This window comes from Myotis yumanensis, unplaced genomic scaffold (genome assembly GCF_028538775.1).
Source record: "Myotis yumanensis isolate MYYU_CA2020_CCGP unplaced genomic scaffold, mMyoYum1.0.hap1 SCAF_13, whole genome shotgun sequence".
Classification (NCBI taxonomy): domain Eukaryota; kingdom Metazoa; phylum Chordata; class Mammalia; order Chiroptera; family Vespertilionidae; genus Myotis; species Myotis yumanensis.
The window spans coordinates 11,779,678-11,796,493 of NW_027223764.1; the positions used below are offsets into that span (position 1 = coordinate 11,779,678).

Here is a 16,816-nt window from a genome sequence, read left to right on the forward strand (position 1 = left end):
GGAAAATGTAGCCTTAATGGATCTGATAAAATTACATATATAAATACTTTAAAAACAGGGGGCAACAACTTAAAAATCAGGCAAATATTTTTTTTCTGCTTCAAATTCACTTTTTCTTCAATGAAAATGAAAGCAGATTAGGTTTGTGGGGAAAAGGCCTAATTGCATCTATATTCAAATTCATTTTCTTGAGTCTATACAATATCTCAAACCATGTACTATTAATATTGCTAAACTTAAATAATTAAAGTAAACCATAAATAAGATAGAATTTAGAAACTAGATGCTTTTAGGCAAGTATCAAATATTTACTGGTATGGAAAAGTACTCAAATTATTTAGCATAATAAATGCTAAAAAAAATAATAGTAAACCAAGGCTCTTACCAATTTCAGCAGGTAGTTGTTTGATTTTGTTCTCTCGAATGCTAAGCATGCTGAGTTTTGACAGGTTTTTGATGTCCTTTTCCACAGTAGTTATACGATTAAAGCGAAGGTAAAGAGTGGTGAGAGAATCTAGCCTATACACCACTGAAGGAATTTCTCGCAGTTTATTATGCCGTAAATCAAGCATCCGCAGCTTCTTCAAGTTATCAAGAGAGTCAGGCAAACTGGTAAGTGAGTTTTCACTTAGAGCCAGTGTCATGAGATTTACTAGACAGCCCACTTCTGCTGGGAGGGACTGCAATTTGTTGCTATATAAATAAAGTTCTGTTAATTGAGTCAACTCTTTGATTGATGATGGCAATATGTGTATAGATCTCTTGGATAAGTCCAAACGCATTGAGTTCTCTTCCCGACATTTGTTGAGCTCTTTAATTACCTCTGCATTGCTAGATTTTTTTCTAGTCCCAGGTGCTGGATTTGGCCGTTTGATCGTATTGTCAACTGAAAAAGCCACCCCTGGTTGGGCAGCACTGGAGTCCTTCTTTCCATCTTTGGCATCTTTCCCTTTGGTCTTAGGTTCTTTTTCTTTGCTTTCTTTCCCAAAACCTCCAGAGGCTTTTGCCTCTTTTTCTCTTTCCTTGGCTGATGGTACTTTGGGATCTTTCTCTTTAGAGTCTTTTTCTTTTCCTAAACTACTACTCATGGTGACTCAAGCTTTGGCAAAAACTACATGAACTCTTTTTATTTTATTTGCCAACAATAGTAATTAGAATTCAAAGATGAAGAGACAAAGATCCTATGGAATCAAAAAGGTACTGGCTTGAAGAAGTAATCACCATGGAGTAACAGCCATCTATTACATGTTGGATCTATTCCCATTTCTGATAACTCATTTCAACTGGTAAAATGGTGCTGGTCAAGCAATGATTCATTAGAATTCCTGAAATAGAATACAGATAATATTAATATTTTAGATTATAATTTATTCTAAGCAAATGGGCTCTGAAAAACAATTATACTGACAATTTTGGCATTTTCTTATGATTTTATACAGTAAATATTTATCAAGCACTTATGCAAAATCCTTTGAAAATCTATGAAAATTAATAAGGTAGACCTTATCCTCAAATAATTTATAGTCTGTACAAAAAGAAGATAAGTATACCAGTTACTATAGAACAAAATTTTGTTAAGAGATGAAAAAGAGGAAAAGTCACAACAGCAGCTAATGTCTGAGTGCTTTCCATGTACAAATATTTGTAAGCACAAATATTAAACAGTCCTATGAGATAAACTGTTATCCCTATTTCATTCAAAGAGACACTGAGGCACAGAAATATTTTTTAACTAGATTTTAATCTTGGAAAAATCGTAAAGATGAGATTCCAACGTAGATAGTATGTATCTACAGCCTATGTTCCTAACCACTACACTAAAACTGCTCTATCTGCAACTAATTACCAGATAGTCTAATTAACAGCCATGATTTCAAAAGTGATGATAGAACAGAGAGCAGTCTGGTAAAAGAACAAAATAAGCAAAGTGAAATATGTATAGAAAACAGCAAATAGGTTCAGGAAAAAGGGCATTAAGAATCTGCACTTAAACAAGCACTCTAGATGACTCTGATGCAGGTAGATCTGGGGACTACCTTCCAGAGGGAGGCGACCAGTGGCGGCGGTGGGGGGTGGGGCTGGCCAAGGCTGTTGCCAGTGGAGTGCTTGGGGGGGCCCTGATCGCCAGGCCTAGGGACCCTACCCATGCACGAATTTCGTGCATCAGGCCTCTAGTTACTATATAACGTAAGTTTTTTTTAATTCTTGGTTTTATTTCTAGTTCCTAGGTAAATCTTTTTACACCTCAAATTCTTGTTAACTTTCACAACAGCAATTAATATTTGTCCTTCACATATACTCATTTGTTTCTGTTGTATCTGTATTTTTCTTATTTCTTTAATAAAACTGTAATAACATTTTTGAGTGTCAAACACACCCATTCCCCATCCTGGTCAAGTCAGAACTAAAGCAAATGAGTTTTGCAGAGCAGGTGGGCATCCACTCCAGTGATGGTTGAAAGTGAAAAATCAAAAAGTCCCATAGCAGAATGTCAGCAGGAGACTAAGGAGGGTAGAGTACTGAAAGCCTACCCCCATCTTGGATTTCAGAGCCCAGGTAAGAGGAGAAAGACAATCCCACAAGGGGGCAGTTCAGTTTGGGGGATATCAGAACCCAAACAGGACAAAGTGAACATCAACATAAGTTGGCAATCCACAGGAGGTGTCAGGTGTCCTCACAGGGGGATGGCTCAGCATGGAGAATCAGAGACTGAATGGAGTGAAAAGAATGTGCACAGGTAGTAATGAACCAGTGTGTAACACTGGAGTGTAAGAGGGGTAAGTAAGGAAGATGTCTACATGAAGAGCTGGGTGGTTAAGGGATAGGTGCATGCATGGGGAGTTAAGAATACAAGCAAGGTGAAGAGGGCCTCCACAATATAAATACAGCACTAAAAAATGGGCAGGCAATTCATAGAATAATACTGAATACTGTTTCAAAACTGCTCAATATTTCAAATAATTTGAGAACTATTAAGAGACATTATTGCCATCAGGTTAGCAAGTAAAAAGTCTGATAAAACCAACTGTTAGAGAATATGGAGCTGAAAAAACTCACACTCTGCTGGTAAAAGTATCATTGTTAAAACTATTATGGCCAACAATTTGGTAAAAACCTGATGAATTTGAAAATGCCACATCTACCCATTAGATCCATCAATTCTACTCCTAGGTATTTACAGTATGAAAACTTCTACACGCTTGCACAAGGAGCCTCTATGACAAAGTCCCTCTTCACCATGGTAAAAATCACTACACCTCCAGAAACTCAGATAAATCTCAGAAACAATAGTAAACAACACCTCCAAAAACAGAAACATATTAAATTGCAGAATAATATATAAAGAATGATTCTGTGAGTGAACATATTCAATGACACATCTGATACGGGATTTAATATCCAAAATTTATAAAGAACTCAACTCCAAAAAAACAAACAATCCCATTAAAAAAAAAATGGGCAAAGGACCTGAATAGACACTTTTCCAAAAGAGAACATACAGATGGCCAATAGACATGAAAAGATGCTCAACATCACTAATCATCACAGAAGTGCAAACGAATGAAACTGGATTGCATTTTATCCCCATGTACAAAAATTAATTCAAAATGGATCAAAGACTTAGACATAAGACCCCAGACTATAAGTCACATAGAAAAAAATATAGGTACCAAACTTATGGACCTACGTGGAGAACATTTTATGGACTTGCCCCCAAAGGCAAGGGAGGCAAAGGCAAAAATAAATGAATGGGACTATATCAAACTGAAGAGCTTCTGCACAGCAAAAGAAACGGACAACAAAACAAACAGGCAGCCAACCAGATGGGAGATGATATTTGCAAACAGTAGCTCTGACAAAGGTTTAATTTCCAAAATATAAAAAGAACTCATAAAACTCAACACCAAACAAACTATCCAATCAAAAAGTGGGCAGAGGACCTGAAAATACACCTCTCCCAAGAAGACATACAAACAGCCAATAGATATATGAAAAGATGTTCAACCTCACTGGCAATCAGGGAAATGCAAATTAAAACTACAATGAAATACCACCTCACACCAGTTAGAGTGGCCATTATCAACAAGACAAGCAACAAGTGTTGAAGAGGTTGTGGAAAAAAGGGAACCCTCAGTGACTGCGGGTGGGAATGGAGACTGGTACAACCATTATGTAAAGTAGTCTGGCAATTCCTCAAAAAATTAAAAATAGAGCTACCATACGACCCAACAATTCCACTCCTCGGTATATACCCGAAAAACTAGAAATCATTTATATGCAAAGACATATGCACCCCTATGTTCATTGCAGCATTATTCACGGTGGCCAAGAGTTGGAAACAGCCAAAGTGCCCTACGACAGAGGACTGGATAAAGAAGATGTGGTATATATATATACACAGTGGAGTACTACACGGCCATAAGGAAGAAATAGCGTCATTTACAACAACATGGATGGACCTTGAGAACATTATGCGAAGTGAAATAAGTCAAACAGAGAAAGCTAAGAACTATATGATTTAACTCATATGTGGAATATAAAACTGAAACTTATGTACGCAAACAGCAGTGTGGTGGTTGCCAGAGGGAGGGGGGTGGGGGAAGAAAGGGGTCCTAATATGAGGTGACAGGAGATTTGACTTTGGATGGTGGGCACATGGTCCTATATACAGATTTTGTAAATTAGTAATCCACACATGCAACCTATATGTTCATGTAGACTAATGTCACCCCAATAAAATTTAAAATAAATAAAAAATAAAATAAAAAACATAATGAGATATCACCTCACACCTGTCAGGATGGCTATCAATAATAAATCAACAAATAAGTGTGGGTGAGGATGTGGAGAAAAGGGAACCCTCATGCAGTTGATGGGAATGCAGACTGGTGCAGCCACTGTGGAAAGCAGTATGGAATTTCCTCAAAAAATGACCCAAAAATTGCCGGGAGCCGGTCCATCCTTGCTGTTTTAAGGGACCTGGCATATATGGCATACTGTTCTTAATATGTTTGCTCCCCTTCTTGGCGCCATGTGTTTTAACCAAGGTCACCTCTCTGAGAAAGGTTGTTTCCCCAGGTGGGGATTTTTCCCTGAGGTTAGGGAGGGGATACAACCCCTTAATTAAGTGCCAGGCGGGTAGTTAAGCTACATAATCTTTACTCCCTGGAATGGAGATAAGAAACGCCCTAACCTTTGTAATAGAAATTGACAGGATTAAAATCGGCTGGTATAAATACGGATGTAACAAGACAATAATCATCAGATCCACATCAGATCCACATCAGCTCCTCATCAGCTCCTCATCAGATCCTAACCAGAACCTAGTCAGAGAACATGGCAAAAGATCCTGGACAGAGCCTGGCTACAGAACTTCACTGGAGAACCTAGACAGAACATGGCAGGAGAACCTGGATAGAACCTGGCCGGAGAACCTTGCTACAGAACCTGGCGACTGAACCTGGCTGGAGAACCTGGAGAACCTGGCTGGAGAACCTGAACAGAACTTGGCTGGAGGTCCTAGCTAGAGATCCTGGCTAGGCTGCTGGCGGGAGAACCTTGCTATGATGATCAACTGAACGCTGTCTCCGTGTCATTCCTTCATCGCCTACTCCGTCCACACCTTGGGGAACCCTTGGACCTGCTGGGGTTGGACCCCAGCAATGTATAGTCTCACACCTGCCGGAATGGCAACTATCAATAAATCAACAGACGACAAGTGCTGGCAAGGATGTGGAGAAAAGGGAACCTTTGTGCACTGTTGGTGGGAATGAAGATTGGTGCAGTCACTATGAAAGCAGTATGGAGTTTCCTCAAAAAATTAAAAATGGGACAGTTTTATAAACATAGAACCAGAGACAGAACCTAGCGAGAGAACCTAGCAAGAGAACATGGACACAGAACCTGGCTGGAGATCCTGGCTAGAGATCCTGGCTAGGCTGCTGATCAACTGAATGCTGTCTCTATGTCATTCCTTCTTCGCCGACTCCGTCCACACCTTTGGGGACCCCTGGACCTGCTGGGGTTGGACCCCAGCAAAAAATTCCACTTCTGGGAATATATCAGAAGAAACCCAAAAACACTGATTTGAAAGAATGTATGCACCCCTATATTCATTGCAGCATTATCTGCAGTAGCCAAGGTGCCCATCAGTAGATGAGTGGATAAAAAAGCCATGGTACATTTATACATTGGAACATTACTGGGCCATAAAAAAGAAGGAAATCTTACCTTTTGCAACAGCATGAATGGACCTTGGGAGTATTATGCTAAGTGAAATAAGCCAGTCAGAGAAAGTTAAGTACCATATGATTTCACTTATATGTGGAATCTAATGAACAAAATAAACTTAGAAACCAGAAACAGACTCATACACAGAGAAGAGACTGACAGCTGTCAAAAAAGAGGGGGTTTGGGGGGTTGGGTGAAAAAAGTGAAGGGATTAAGCAAAAACAAAAAAAAACTCATAAACACAGATAACACTACGGTGATTACTAGAGAGAAAGGTGGGTAGGGGAAAGTAGAAGAAAGTAAAGGAGGGATAAATGGTAATGGAAGGAGGCTTGACTTGGGATGGTGAACACACAATATACACATAATGTATTACAGAACTGCATACCTGAAACTAATAGAGTTTTATTCACCAATGCCACTCCAATAGATTCCATATAAGTTTTTTTTTTTAAAAAAATAATTTATTTGTATAAAGTTTTAAAACATATAAGATATATATTGTTTGTGGGTACTTATATATAAAGATTAGACACAAATAAAGGATTGAGAAACATCAAATTTAGGATAGTGATTTCTAAGTTATAGTTAAGGGTAAAAACCAAGGTATGGTAGTATGCTAAACCGATGTTTGGTGAATTGAATCACAGAGTCCAAAGTTATGTTTCCATTCTGAAGTAAATGATCAAATGAACTCTGGGTCCCTCCCCCCCCACCCCCGGCGTTTTGAAAGACCTATAAAGGTATCTTCACTACTCATTAGAATAATATTGATTTAAAAATACGAGAAATAATGTTCTATCTACCAATGAAAACATAAAAAAAGAACAGGGCTGGTGAGCATACAGAGAAATGGACAATCACAGTCTGCTGATGGGCATACAATCCAGAAAATCCTTTTTGAAAATGTGGCTTCTTCACAATATGATTAATTGGGGTATTTTTATTTGTTTGTAGAAAAACATAAATGTGAGAGTTACACATTTGTGTAAGAGCACAGAAGAAATAAAAGAATGTATCCTAAACTTTATTTAAGTGCTTACCTCTCTCTCTGGAAAGACAGGGGAGCTATCAGTGATGAGAGACTGGCAGAGGAAATGGCAGGGAATAAGGTAAATAAAGAAATGGAGGTTGAGAGCAAACGCTAGAAGAGTTTGGAATCTGTCACAGATTCTTCATCTGGAATCTTATGAGCAATACATGAAATAGATATGCATTCTGGGCCTGACTGACTCGGAAAGGAAGTTATATGTTTGCATGTGCCTCAGTATATCAGTACTGAAGGAAGGCAGATGCGTCGTCCATCTCTAGCTAAACTCTTTCTCAAAAAGAAATCTCCACACTCTCTTTCACCTGCCTGGTCCTAATGGTGTAAGACTTGTCACTTCAGTTCAGGTTGAGAGTTTATAAATTACTATCACATGATTACATTTGACTTCCAATTAACCCTGGGAAGTAGGCACCCCAAGTGGTGTTACTCCCATTAACAAATGAGTTAACCAAGATTTATGGAAGTTAAATTATTTGACTAATAGGTTGGTGTGAATCTGACAGTAACACCACTAGTAATAGCAGATACGTAGTATTTATCGAGTACTTATTACATGCCAGGCACTGTGCTAAGTGCTTTCAGCTGTTATCCCATTAAGTCCTTGCAATAATACTGAGGAAGATTAATCCTCATTTATAAATGAAACTGAGGCTCAAAAACAATCAAATGACTTGTCAAAGATCACACAGAGCATAATTGGCAGTCACAAGCCTGATAGAGTTCTGACTCCAAAACCACGTCTTAACCATTATACTAATTCAGAATATATTCAGTAGATATACATAATCATGTAAATAATCAGGATTAGATACATGAACCAAGGAAAATTGTTCACAGAACAAGCTTTGATTCTGTAGCATTTAGGCCCACTTTGCCACTAATAGTAAAATCTATTCTATATATATAAAAGCCTAAGTGACCTTTACGATCGAACGACTGAACAACCAGTCGACCGGTCGCTATGATGCGCACTGACTACCAGGGGGCAGACTCTTAATGCAGGAGCTGCCCCCTGGTGGTCAGTGTGTCCAGCCAGAAGCTGGGCTCACAGCTGGCAAGCTCAGCTGCGGCGGGAGGAGCCTCTCCTGACTCCGCAGCAGGGGTACCAAGCGGAGGCAGCAGGCGCAGAGGAGCGAGATGAGCACGAGTGGCACGGTCCGGCCCCAGCTTGGGCACCTCTCTGGCCACCTGCCACTTGGCGCACTGCTACATCTCCCCTGAGGGATCCCAGATTGTGAGAGGGCACAGGCCATGCTGAGAGGGACCACCTCCCACCCCCCACACCCCACGCACGAATCCATGCACTGGGCCTCTAGTATATACATAAATGTTTCCATAACTGACCACAATGGAAGTGATGATGCAGCTCATTTCAGAAAAGAACCTGACTCATGCTTCCTGGGTCCATGTACTGATTATTAAAAACTAGCACTGATTATTCCTTAGTAGTAGCATTGTTAAGAGTACATTCATGTCCTAGCCGGTTTGGCTCAGTGGATAGAGCATCAGCCTGCGGACTCAAGGGTCCCAGGTTCGATTCCGGTCAAGGGCATGTACCTTGGTTGTGGGCACATGCCCAGTAGGGAGTGTGCAGGAGGCAGCTGATCAGTTTCTCTCTCATCGATGTTTCTAACTCTCTATCCTTCTCCCTTCCTCTCTGTAAAAAATCAATAAAGTATATTAAAAAAAAAAAAAGAGTACATTCATATTTCAAAACTTTTTCTCTTGCCTAGGAGAAAGAGAATAATTCAGACAAGTAAGAGGGGACTGTATGTCCAGAGACTTACCTGAGATGTTCCATCTACATTAAATTTGACCCACCTTAATTTATATCAAACTCTATTTTCAATTCTCATATTAAATGAAGGTATCTTCTAGCTATTTCTTTCTCAAAAGGAATGTGATTAAAAGTAATATATTGGGGGAGTTGAGGGGAGGGGAGGGTGCATTTAAAAAAAAACTAGACCAAAAGCTCTGGAGCTGTAGATCTGGGTTCCAAATCCCTTGAGAAATTACAATGTGACCTTAGACAAATGCTATGTTTCTAAGCTTCAGTTTTTTCATTCTGGAAAAAAAAAAAAAAAAAAAAAAAAGAACGCATTTGGGGTCTACATGATCTCATAGGTACCTAAAACTCTAAGACTCCAATTGCTGAGTCTTAAAGCAGTTTCAAAGACCAATTTGGGGTGTTCAAAAATTACTTTCTGAGTAACCTATATACCATCTATCTATATATATAAAAGGCTAGAAAGCCTAAGCGACTGGTCAACCTTCTGGTAGCTATGACACTCACTGACCACCAGGGGGGAAACGCTCAATGTAGGAGCTGCCAAACTGCAGTGACTTCACAGCTGCGGTTCTTGGGTGATGCACCCGGAACCAGAGAGGAGGAAGCCCGATTCCGGGGTGCATCAGCCAAGAACCACCCTCTCGCAATCTGGGACCCCCTCGGGGGATGTTGGGGAGCCAGTTTCAGCCCGATCCCCGCAGGCCAGGCCAAGGGACCCCACCGATGCATGAATCTGTGCACTGGGCCTCTATCCATGTATATAAAAGGCTAAATGATCGACCAACTGTCCGGCCGTCCGGTACGTATGATGCGCACGGTATGACTTGTGCATGCACGATACATATAAAGCTCTCACTGGTGCCAATTGCACACGCCCAACCGGCCAGTACATATGATGGGCACTGGAAATCCTATCCTATCTAATAAAAGCCTAATATGCAAATCAACCTAACGGCAGACCAACCAGTTGCTATGACGCACACTGACCACCAGGGGGCAGGTGCTCAATGCAGGAGCTGCCCCCAGCCCGCAGGCCCCAGGCCAGCCCAGCCAAGGCAGGTGCGGGGGGGGGGGGGGGAGGCCTGATTGCCCTGCTGGTTGCCCCATGGATCGGCCCTGATTGCTGGCCAGGCCTAGGGACCCTCCCCATTCACGAATTTCATGCATCGGGCCTCTAGTTTATCCATATTAAAAATCTTATTAGGTCCCCATGGCTACAGATAATCCTGTCATGCAAACACATGTTTTAGAATACCTAACAACATGCTAACCTGAAAATGTTCAGTAATACATTCTCCAAATTTCCCAAAATCTATTTCTACAACATTTAGTCCCATGGTCAAATAGGTTTAGGATAAGATGTATTTCAAACATAATTAAACTGTGTTTTTACAGCAGAAATCACCAGTGCTTTTAATATAATAGTGTACTTTGTGAAGAATATATAAGACTTCCCAATCTATATGCTATATACTAGTTATCAGTATTCTTCGTATGAAGGATAGTAATACCTTTTCCTATTAATGAGACTATTAATATGGATGTCATAAATATTCCCTTTCTGTTGATAATTTTTCTCTTAACTTAATCATGGTATTCATAAATACATATAAAATCTTAAAAGTGTAGAAAAATATCCATCAAATGATGGTTATGTATTAGGATGGTTTTCGCTTTCCTTTATCTCTGTATCACTTTTTTAAAAAATATATTTTATTGATTTTTTTACAGAGAGGAAGGGAGAGGGATAGAGAGTTAGAAACATTGATGAGAGAGAAACACTGATCAGCTGCCTCCTGCACACTTTCTACTGGGGATGTGCCCACAACCAAGGTACATGCCCTTGACCGGAATCAAACCTGGGACCCTTGAGTCCGCAGGCCGACGCTCTATCCACTGAGCCAAACCATTTAGGGCTCAGTATCACTTTTTAAATGTATATAATAAGTATTCACTCTTTTCATAATCAAGGATGAAAAAAAGCTATTTTCATTTTGAAACAGAAAAAATCCTAAAAGTGCTAGTTTGGTTATATTGACTTTTAAACTGAGAAAGGATAAAGGTAATTAAATTTCATTTATAAAGAAAATCTGAATGTATAATACAAGAGGTCAACATAATATCAAAGCCCATTTAAATTAGTCCATGATAGCCCATGAAGAACTAAATATATCCAGCACTTCAGATTTGAATTATAGTACAAGAGATATTCAAAAGTTCATGGAGGGATCTGATCCACTGAAGTTATAAACCAATTTTTGGATACTGGCAGTTCAGAAAAACAGTTTTTCTCCAATTATAAATATTTAACTTTATATAAGTATAAAAACTGTATTTTCATTCAGTCAACATTTTATTTAATACATACTAGTAAGTGTCATGCACTGTTCAAGATGCTAAGTATGCAATAATAAGTCACAGTTCTTGTCTGTAAGCTTACGAACAAGTGGATAAGGCAAAGAACGGTGTGGTAAAGATTGCTGCAGCACAAAGAGAAGACCCTAAAACAATCTTGGACATTGGGGGAATCAGTAAAGGCTTCTTAAAAAAGTTAACAGGTAGGCCCTGTTCAGATAGCTCAGTTGGTTATAGCACTGTCCGGATCCCCCGTCAGGGCACATACAAGAATCAACAAATGAATGCATAAAAAGTGAACAAGAAGTTGATGTTTTTCTCTCTTTCTCTACCCACCTTCCTCTAAATTTTTTTAAATCAGTCAATCAATTAATTAAAAAAGACACTAGCTAAGGAGAAAGCAACTAAAAAGGTTTGGAGGGGAGGTCAAGATTCCTGGAGTCATCCTGACTCCTGCCTCTCCTTCAGTTCTGACATCCTAATCATCACCAAATCCTATCCATTCTTTTCCCAAAATTTCTCCTGACTTCAACTTCTCTTCATTCTCACTGCCACTACCCTGCTCTAGGCAATACCAAATTTCTTCCAATAGCTTTGTAACTGGTCTTACCACAACCACTCCCCCATCCTGTTCCTAACCTAATCACTACACTGTAATTAGAGTGATCATTCAAATACTCACATCTAATCGGGTTACTATACAATTTAAAACACTTGAGGGAAGAGTGGGTGGCCTCCATAAACACAGCCCTCAGGATAAAATCCAAATTTCTTAGCAGTAATTACCGAGTCTTTCAAGATCTGGCCCCTGCTTACTTCTCCTGCCACAACTCTGATATTTTCCACTTTGCACTCTAGTCACAGCAGGTCCTGCTATCTCTGGTTCTCCCTCCACCGCCCCCCCCCCCCGCCCCCGCCCCCCGGACTTTATACAAGCTATTCTCTTCTGCCAGAAACATTGGTTTACAATTCTTCACTGATCAAATTCTTGTATTCTTCAGATCTCAGCTTAGAGGTCTGGGAAGCCTTTCTTGATTACTCAGAAACATTTCTGAATATCCCGTCCTCCACTTAAAACTACCTCTTATCAGAACATGCATCACACTGGATTATACTTACTAGGTTAGTTGTCTGACTCCTTCATTTAAAGTAATGGAAAATAGGGACCCTTCTTTTTCACAGTTGTATCCTAGTACCTAGAAATAATGCCTAACACATAATAGCAGTTATATTTATTAAAAGAATTATAAATATATGTTAACTTGGCTTTATCTGCCCTACTAGATGACAGGCTCCTTACATAAAGAAACAATTTTTACTCTATAAAGTGCTCTACAAATTAAAAGATATCATGAACTTTTTGTTAAGCATACAGTAAGTACTCAATAAACACTTGCTGAATGAAGATAACTGAACAACAAACAGATAAAAATGTTTTCTCACCCTAGCTGGTTTGGCTCAGTGGATAGAGCATTGGCCACAGACTGAAGGGTCCCACGTTTAATTCAGGTCAAGGGCTCAACCGCCGGCCCTGGACAGGACACGCGTGCAGGAGGCAACCAATTGGTTGTTTCTCTATCTCTTCCCCTCCCTTCCACTCTCTCTAAAAAATCAATGGAAACCCATCCTTGAGTGAGGATTAACCAAAAAAAAAAAAGACACACACACACACACACAGTTGCCTCATGCATAGTTTCCCTATATTCCACTTAAAATTAACTAGAAATCACTCTGATTTTGATATGAATACCTAAAAATGTACTTTCCTTTTGTATAAGATCTGAAACACTCCTTATTCTATTAAGTAGCTTAAAGGACCAAAATAAACTGTCTACCCTCCAAATCACTTCAAGATATATATATTTTTGTTGTTCAGGAGTTAAAAAAGGAATCCTCAAAACTGGAAGACCTAAGATTAAGGAAGCACCCCAAATTAACATGCTTAAGGGAACATTATTGATCATAGAGAAATTAAAAAAATAAAAACCACATTCTTAGGCAGTATGAGTGAACCTGAGGTAAGAGTAGTTTTCATGAAGGCTAAAGAAATAGCTGTCTGTGAACAACTCATAGCACCTTCAAATTCATTCACCTTATTTTTCCCTTTGCTGAGGAGGCAAGATGAAATAGTTTGGATGGACATGGAGAAGACATGGTTAACTTATTTTATGCAAGAGCAAATACATGAGAGCTTTTCAGGAAATCTGTGTTCCTTCTTATGAGAAAAAAATAAAACTTACATAATTTTGATTCTGGGCAAACAAGTTTTGAGCAAAGAACTGAAAATTCTCGTTTACCCAACCCACAACATAAGCCATAATGAGATTACAGCTCTCTTGTACAACACTTCAACTCACCTATATATAAATTGCAAGGTTCTCCAACAAAGTTATCAAAATAAAACGCAGAGGTTTTGTAGGGGGGATTTAAATGTCTCAATGTAACTTAAGATATGACAGTAAACATCAAATATCCTTGACCAAACGTTGTCTGAAAAACTTATGCCACACAAACACTCCCCCAAAAGATTTACCTCTGAATATTGCTTAAATTGCTTTTCTTGCCAAGGAATTCAAAACATGTCAAACACGACCCTAAGTATTCCCAAAATATACTTTACTCTTCATTTATCAGGGGCAAACTAGCAATAAACCAATAAGTTGGTTACTTAATTATCAGTGTAAAGCAAAAGAGATAAAATGTAATTGCTATCTTAGGTTATTAACACTAAGATGACTGTAATGCTCAATAAAGTATTTTCAATTTAAAAAATGATTTTATGCTAAAAATTAAGTTGATTACATTTAACTGTTTCATTTTTGTTAGTATAAACCGCACATTCCTTTACTAGGTCTTATCTGATTATAAATCCTTTCCATTACTTACTCCATAAACTATTTATCAGAAACTGTCAGAAAAACATAAACAAAAATAAATGTACTGTATGTAACAAGATTAGAAGAGTGTGTGGTCTCAAGGTAGGTATTTTACATTTAAGAATCAGTATTTAATAAGTTCCCATTACTGTAAAACAAATAGCCTTTTTCACGTCTTGAAACTATTTAGATGAAGACCATATGCTCAAGTAATTATTTTATTTATCTACTTATCCTTGACAGTTGTTAAACAGGATTTATAGAATACATTTGGGGCTTTAAAAATATCTCTCATTTATCTCTGTATTAATTTTTTAAATATCCCATAGCAAAAAATCTTTCTCATATAAGATCAAAAGAAATTCATTGAGCAGCCAGGCCCAATTTAACTAAGATCAATAAAGAATTTCTCCCTTTAAAAACTACTCAAAATAAAGAAAGGCAGGCCTTGCTTATATTTTTGAATATCCATAAAAGGACATTTTATTATTTTGTAATTTAACACATTAAACCCAATCAGTTCCCAACTTATTACTATCTTATTACTATAATCTCAAAATATGAATCCCACAGTTTATAGAAGCTTTGATGTAAAAAAAATTCTTACATCATAAAAATATAGATCATAATTTGTAGGTAGCAAGTAATATATTAATTACTTAAAACATGCCAGAAAGAAAAAACATTATTTGTCAATACTTAATTTAAATTCCTCTCAGAAGCAATTCAAATATTATCAAATTGTTAGTTTATAAAAACTGGATAGTATAGTCAGGAAAGAGATGGGCTAATTAACAAGTTGTTTTTATTTTTAGGACATGAACCTACTATTGTGGATTATCAATTTTCAAAGATTTTGAGTATAATATAGCAAAACTTCAATTATATTAAATTTAATTTCAACTTTCTTTGATGAAACAAAAGATCTTCCAAGATCTTACCACAGAACCCTTATTACATTGATTATTACATATATACTAGTATACCCATATATATGAAACTATCAGGTATAATTGAGATCCAGTTGAGAAAAGGCCATAAGATTTTTTATGTTTTTGTATGTGAATAATTAGTCTTGAATTAAGGCATTGCTCTCAGAGCTAACTTTACAAGAATTACATAGCTGACTTTTAAAGCTTAAGTCCTTCCTTTTTCATATCATGAAAATCCTTAAACTGAAACATTTAACTGTAATATTCATTTGTAGGTATTACAATTAGTGTGGATCAACTCAGTCCCTTTTTTTCATTAACAAAATAAGCTGACAGAAGTTTTATCAAATGCCTTTACAAACATAATTTCCTGAACAATGCATATAAATTAACAGACTTCATTATTTTATTTTAATCCTCACCTGAGGACAAACTTAGAAAGAGAGGAAGGGTAGGAGGAGGGAGAGAGAGAGAAACATGGATTGGTTGCCCCTGACCAGGAAACAAACCCACAACCCAGACATGTGCCCTGACCAGGAATCGAACGTGCAACCTTTTGGTGCAGGGGATGATGCTCAACCAACTAAGCCACTCCAACCAGGCAGTAGAGTTCACTCTTTATAATTAGTTTTCAAACAGTTTCAGTAGCTGGTTCTCATAGACTCCAGCTCAACATTCTGGAAGAGAAGTTTAAAATAATTTCCATTGAAAATTTTAAGTCATGTACACAATCATCATGGAAATGTTGATATCAGTTATTTTTTAAATTTTAATAGCATTTAAAATTTTGTTTTAAAAATAGTGATTCCATTTTTAAAGTCATTTCTCTCAAGCCCCAAAACAATGCTTTTTATGCCTTATTTGTAACCTAAAATATTATCACCTAATTTATACCATTCACTCACTGGCCATCATTATATTCGACTAGAGGCCGGGTGCACGAAATTCGTGCACTTGGGGGGGGGGGGGGGGCGGGGAGGGCTCGGCCTGGTCTGCGCCCTCTCACAGTCTGGAAGCCCTTGAGGGATGTCCGACTGCGGGCTCGCTCCTAAGCCGGCAGTCGGACATCCTTAGCCCTGCGGTGGAGGCGGGAGAGGCTCCCACCACTGCCACTGGGCTTGCCAGCCATGAGTCAAGCTCAGGGCTTCTGGCTGAGTGGCGCTCCTCCTGTGTGAGTGTACTGACCACCAGGGGGCAGCTCCTGTGTTGAGTGTCTGCCCCCTGGTGGTCAGTGCACGTCATAGTGACTGGTCGTTCCGCTGTTCGGTTGACTTGCATATTAGCCTTTTATTACATAGGATCATCTTTAGGTCATCAGAGTCCAACACAAAGCCTGACACAGTCTCACATATTTGGGGGCTTCAATAAACTTTGTTCTTGGCCCAAACACTCATCTTCAGTGTGTACTACAATAAGCTATTATATAACAGGAGGTGGGGAAAATTAAAAAATACTGCAGCACTACAAGCCATTTAGCATGCTGAGTTCCCACAGTTGCTTAGTGGGTGTTCTGAAACTAGGACATATTTCTAGTATTAAGAATTCCAAATCACTACTTCCAAAGTACAGAAATAAATGTCTT

The 16,816-nt window shown here is 38.5% G+C and overlaps 1 protein-coding gene across 3 annotated transcripts in view; it reads right to left on the minus strand.

The window, feature by feature from the left end:
• SHOC2 (SHOC2 leucine rich repeat scaffold protein) overlaps positions 1 to 16,816 on the minus strand; it is a 58,140-nt gene that overhangs the window by 32,666 nt on the left and 8,658 nt on the right. For all 3 annotated transcript variants that reach the window (XM_070432297.1, XM_070432296.1, XM_070432298.1), the window contains exon 2: positions 386 to 1,325. In XM_070432297.1, the coding sequence (XP_070288398.1) occupies positions 386 to 1,088 (703 nt within the window). In that variant the 5' untranslated portion in view covers positions 1,089 to 1,325. The remainder of the gene's footprint in view (positions 1 to 385; positions 1,326 to 16,816) is intronic.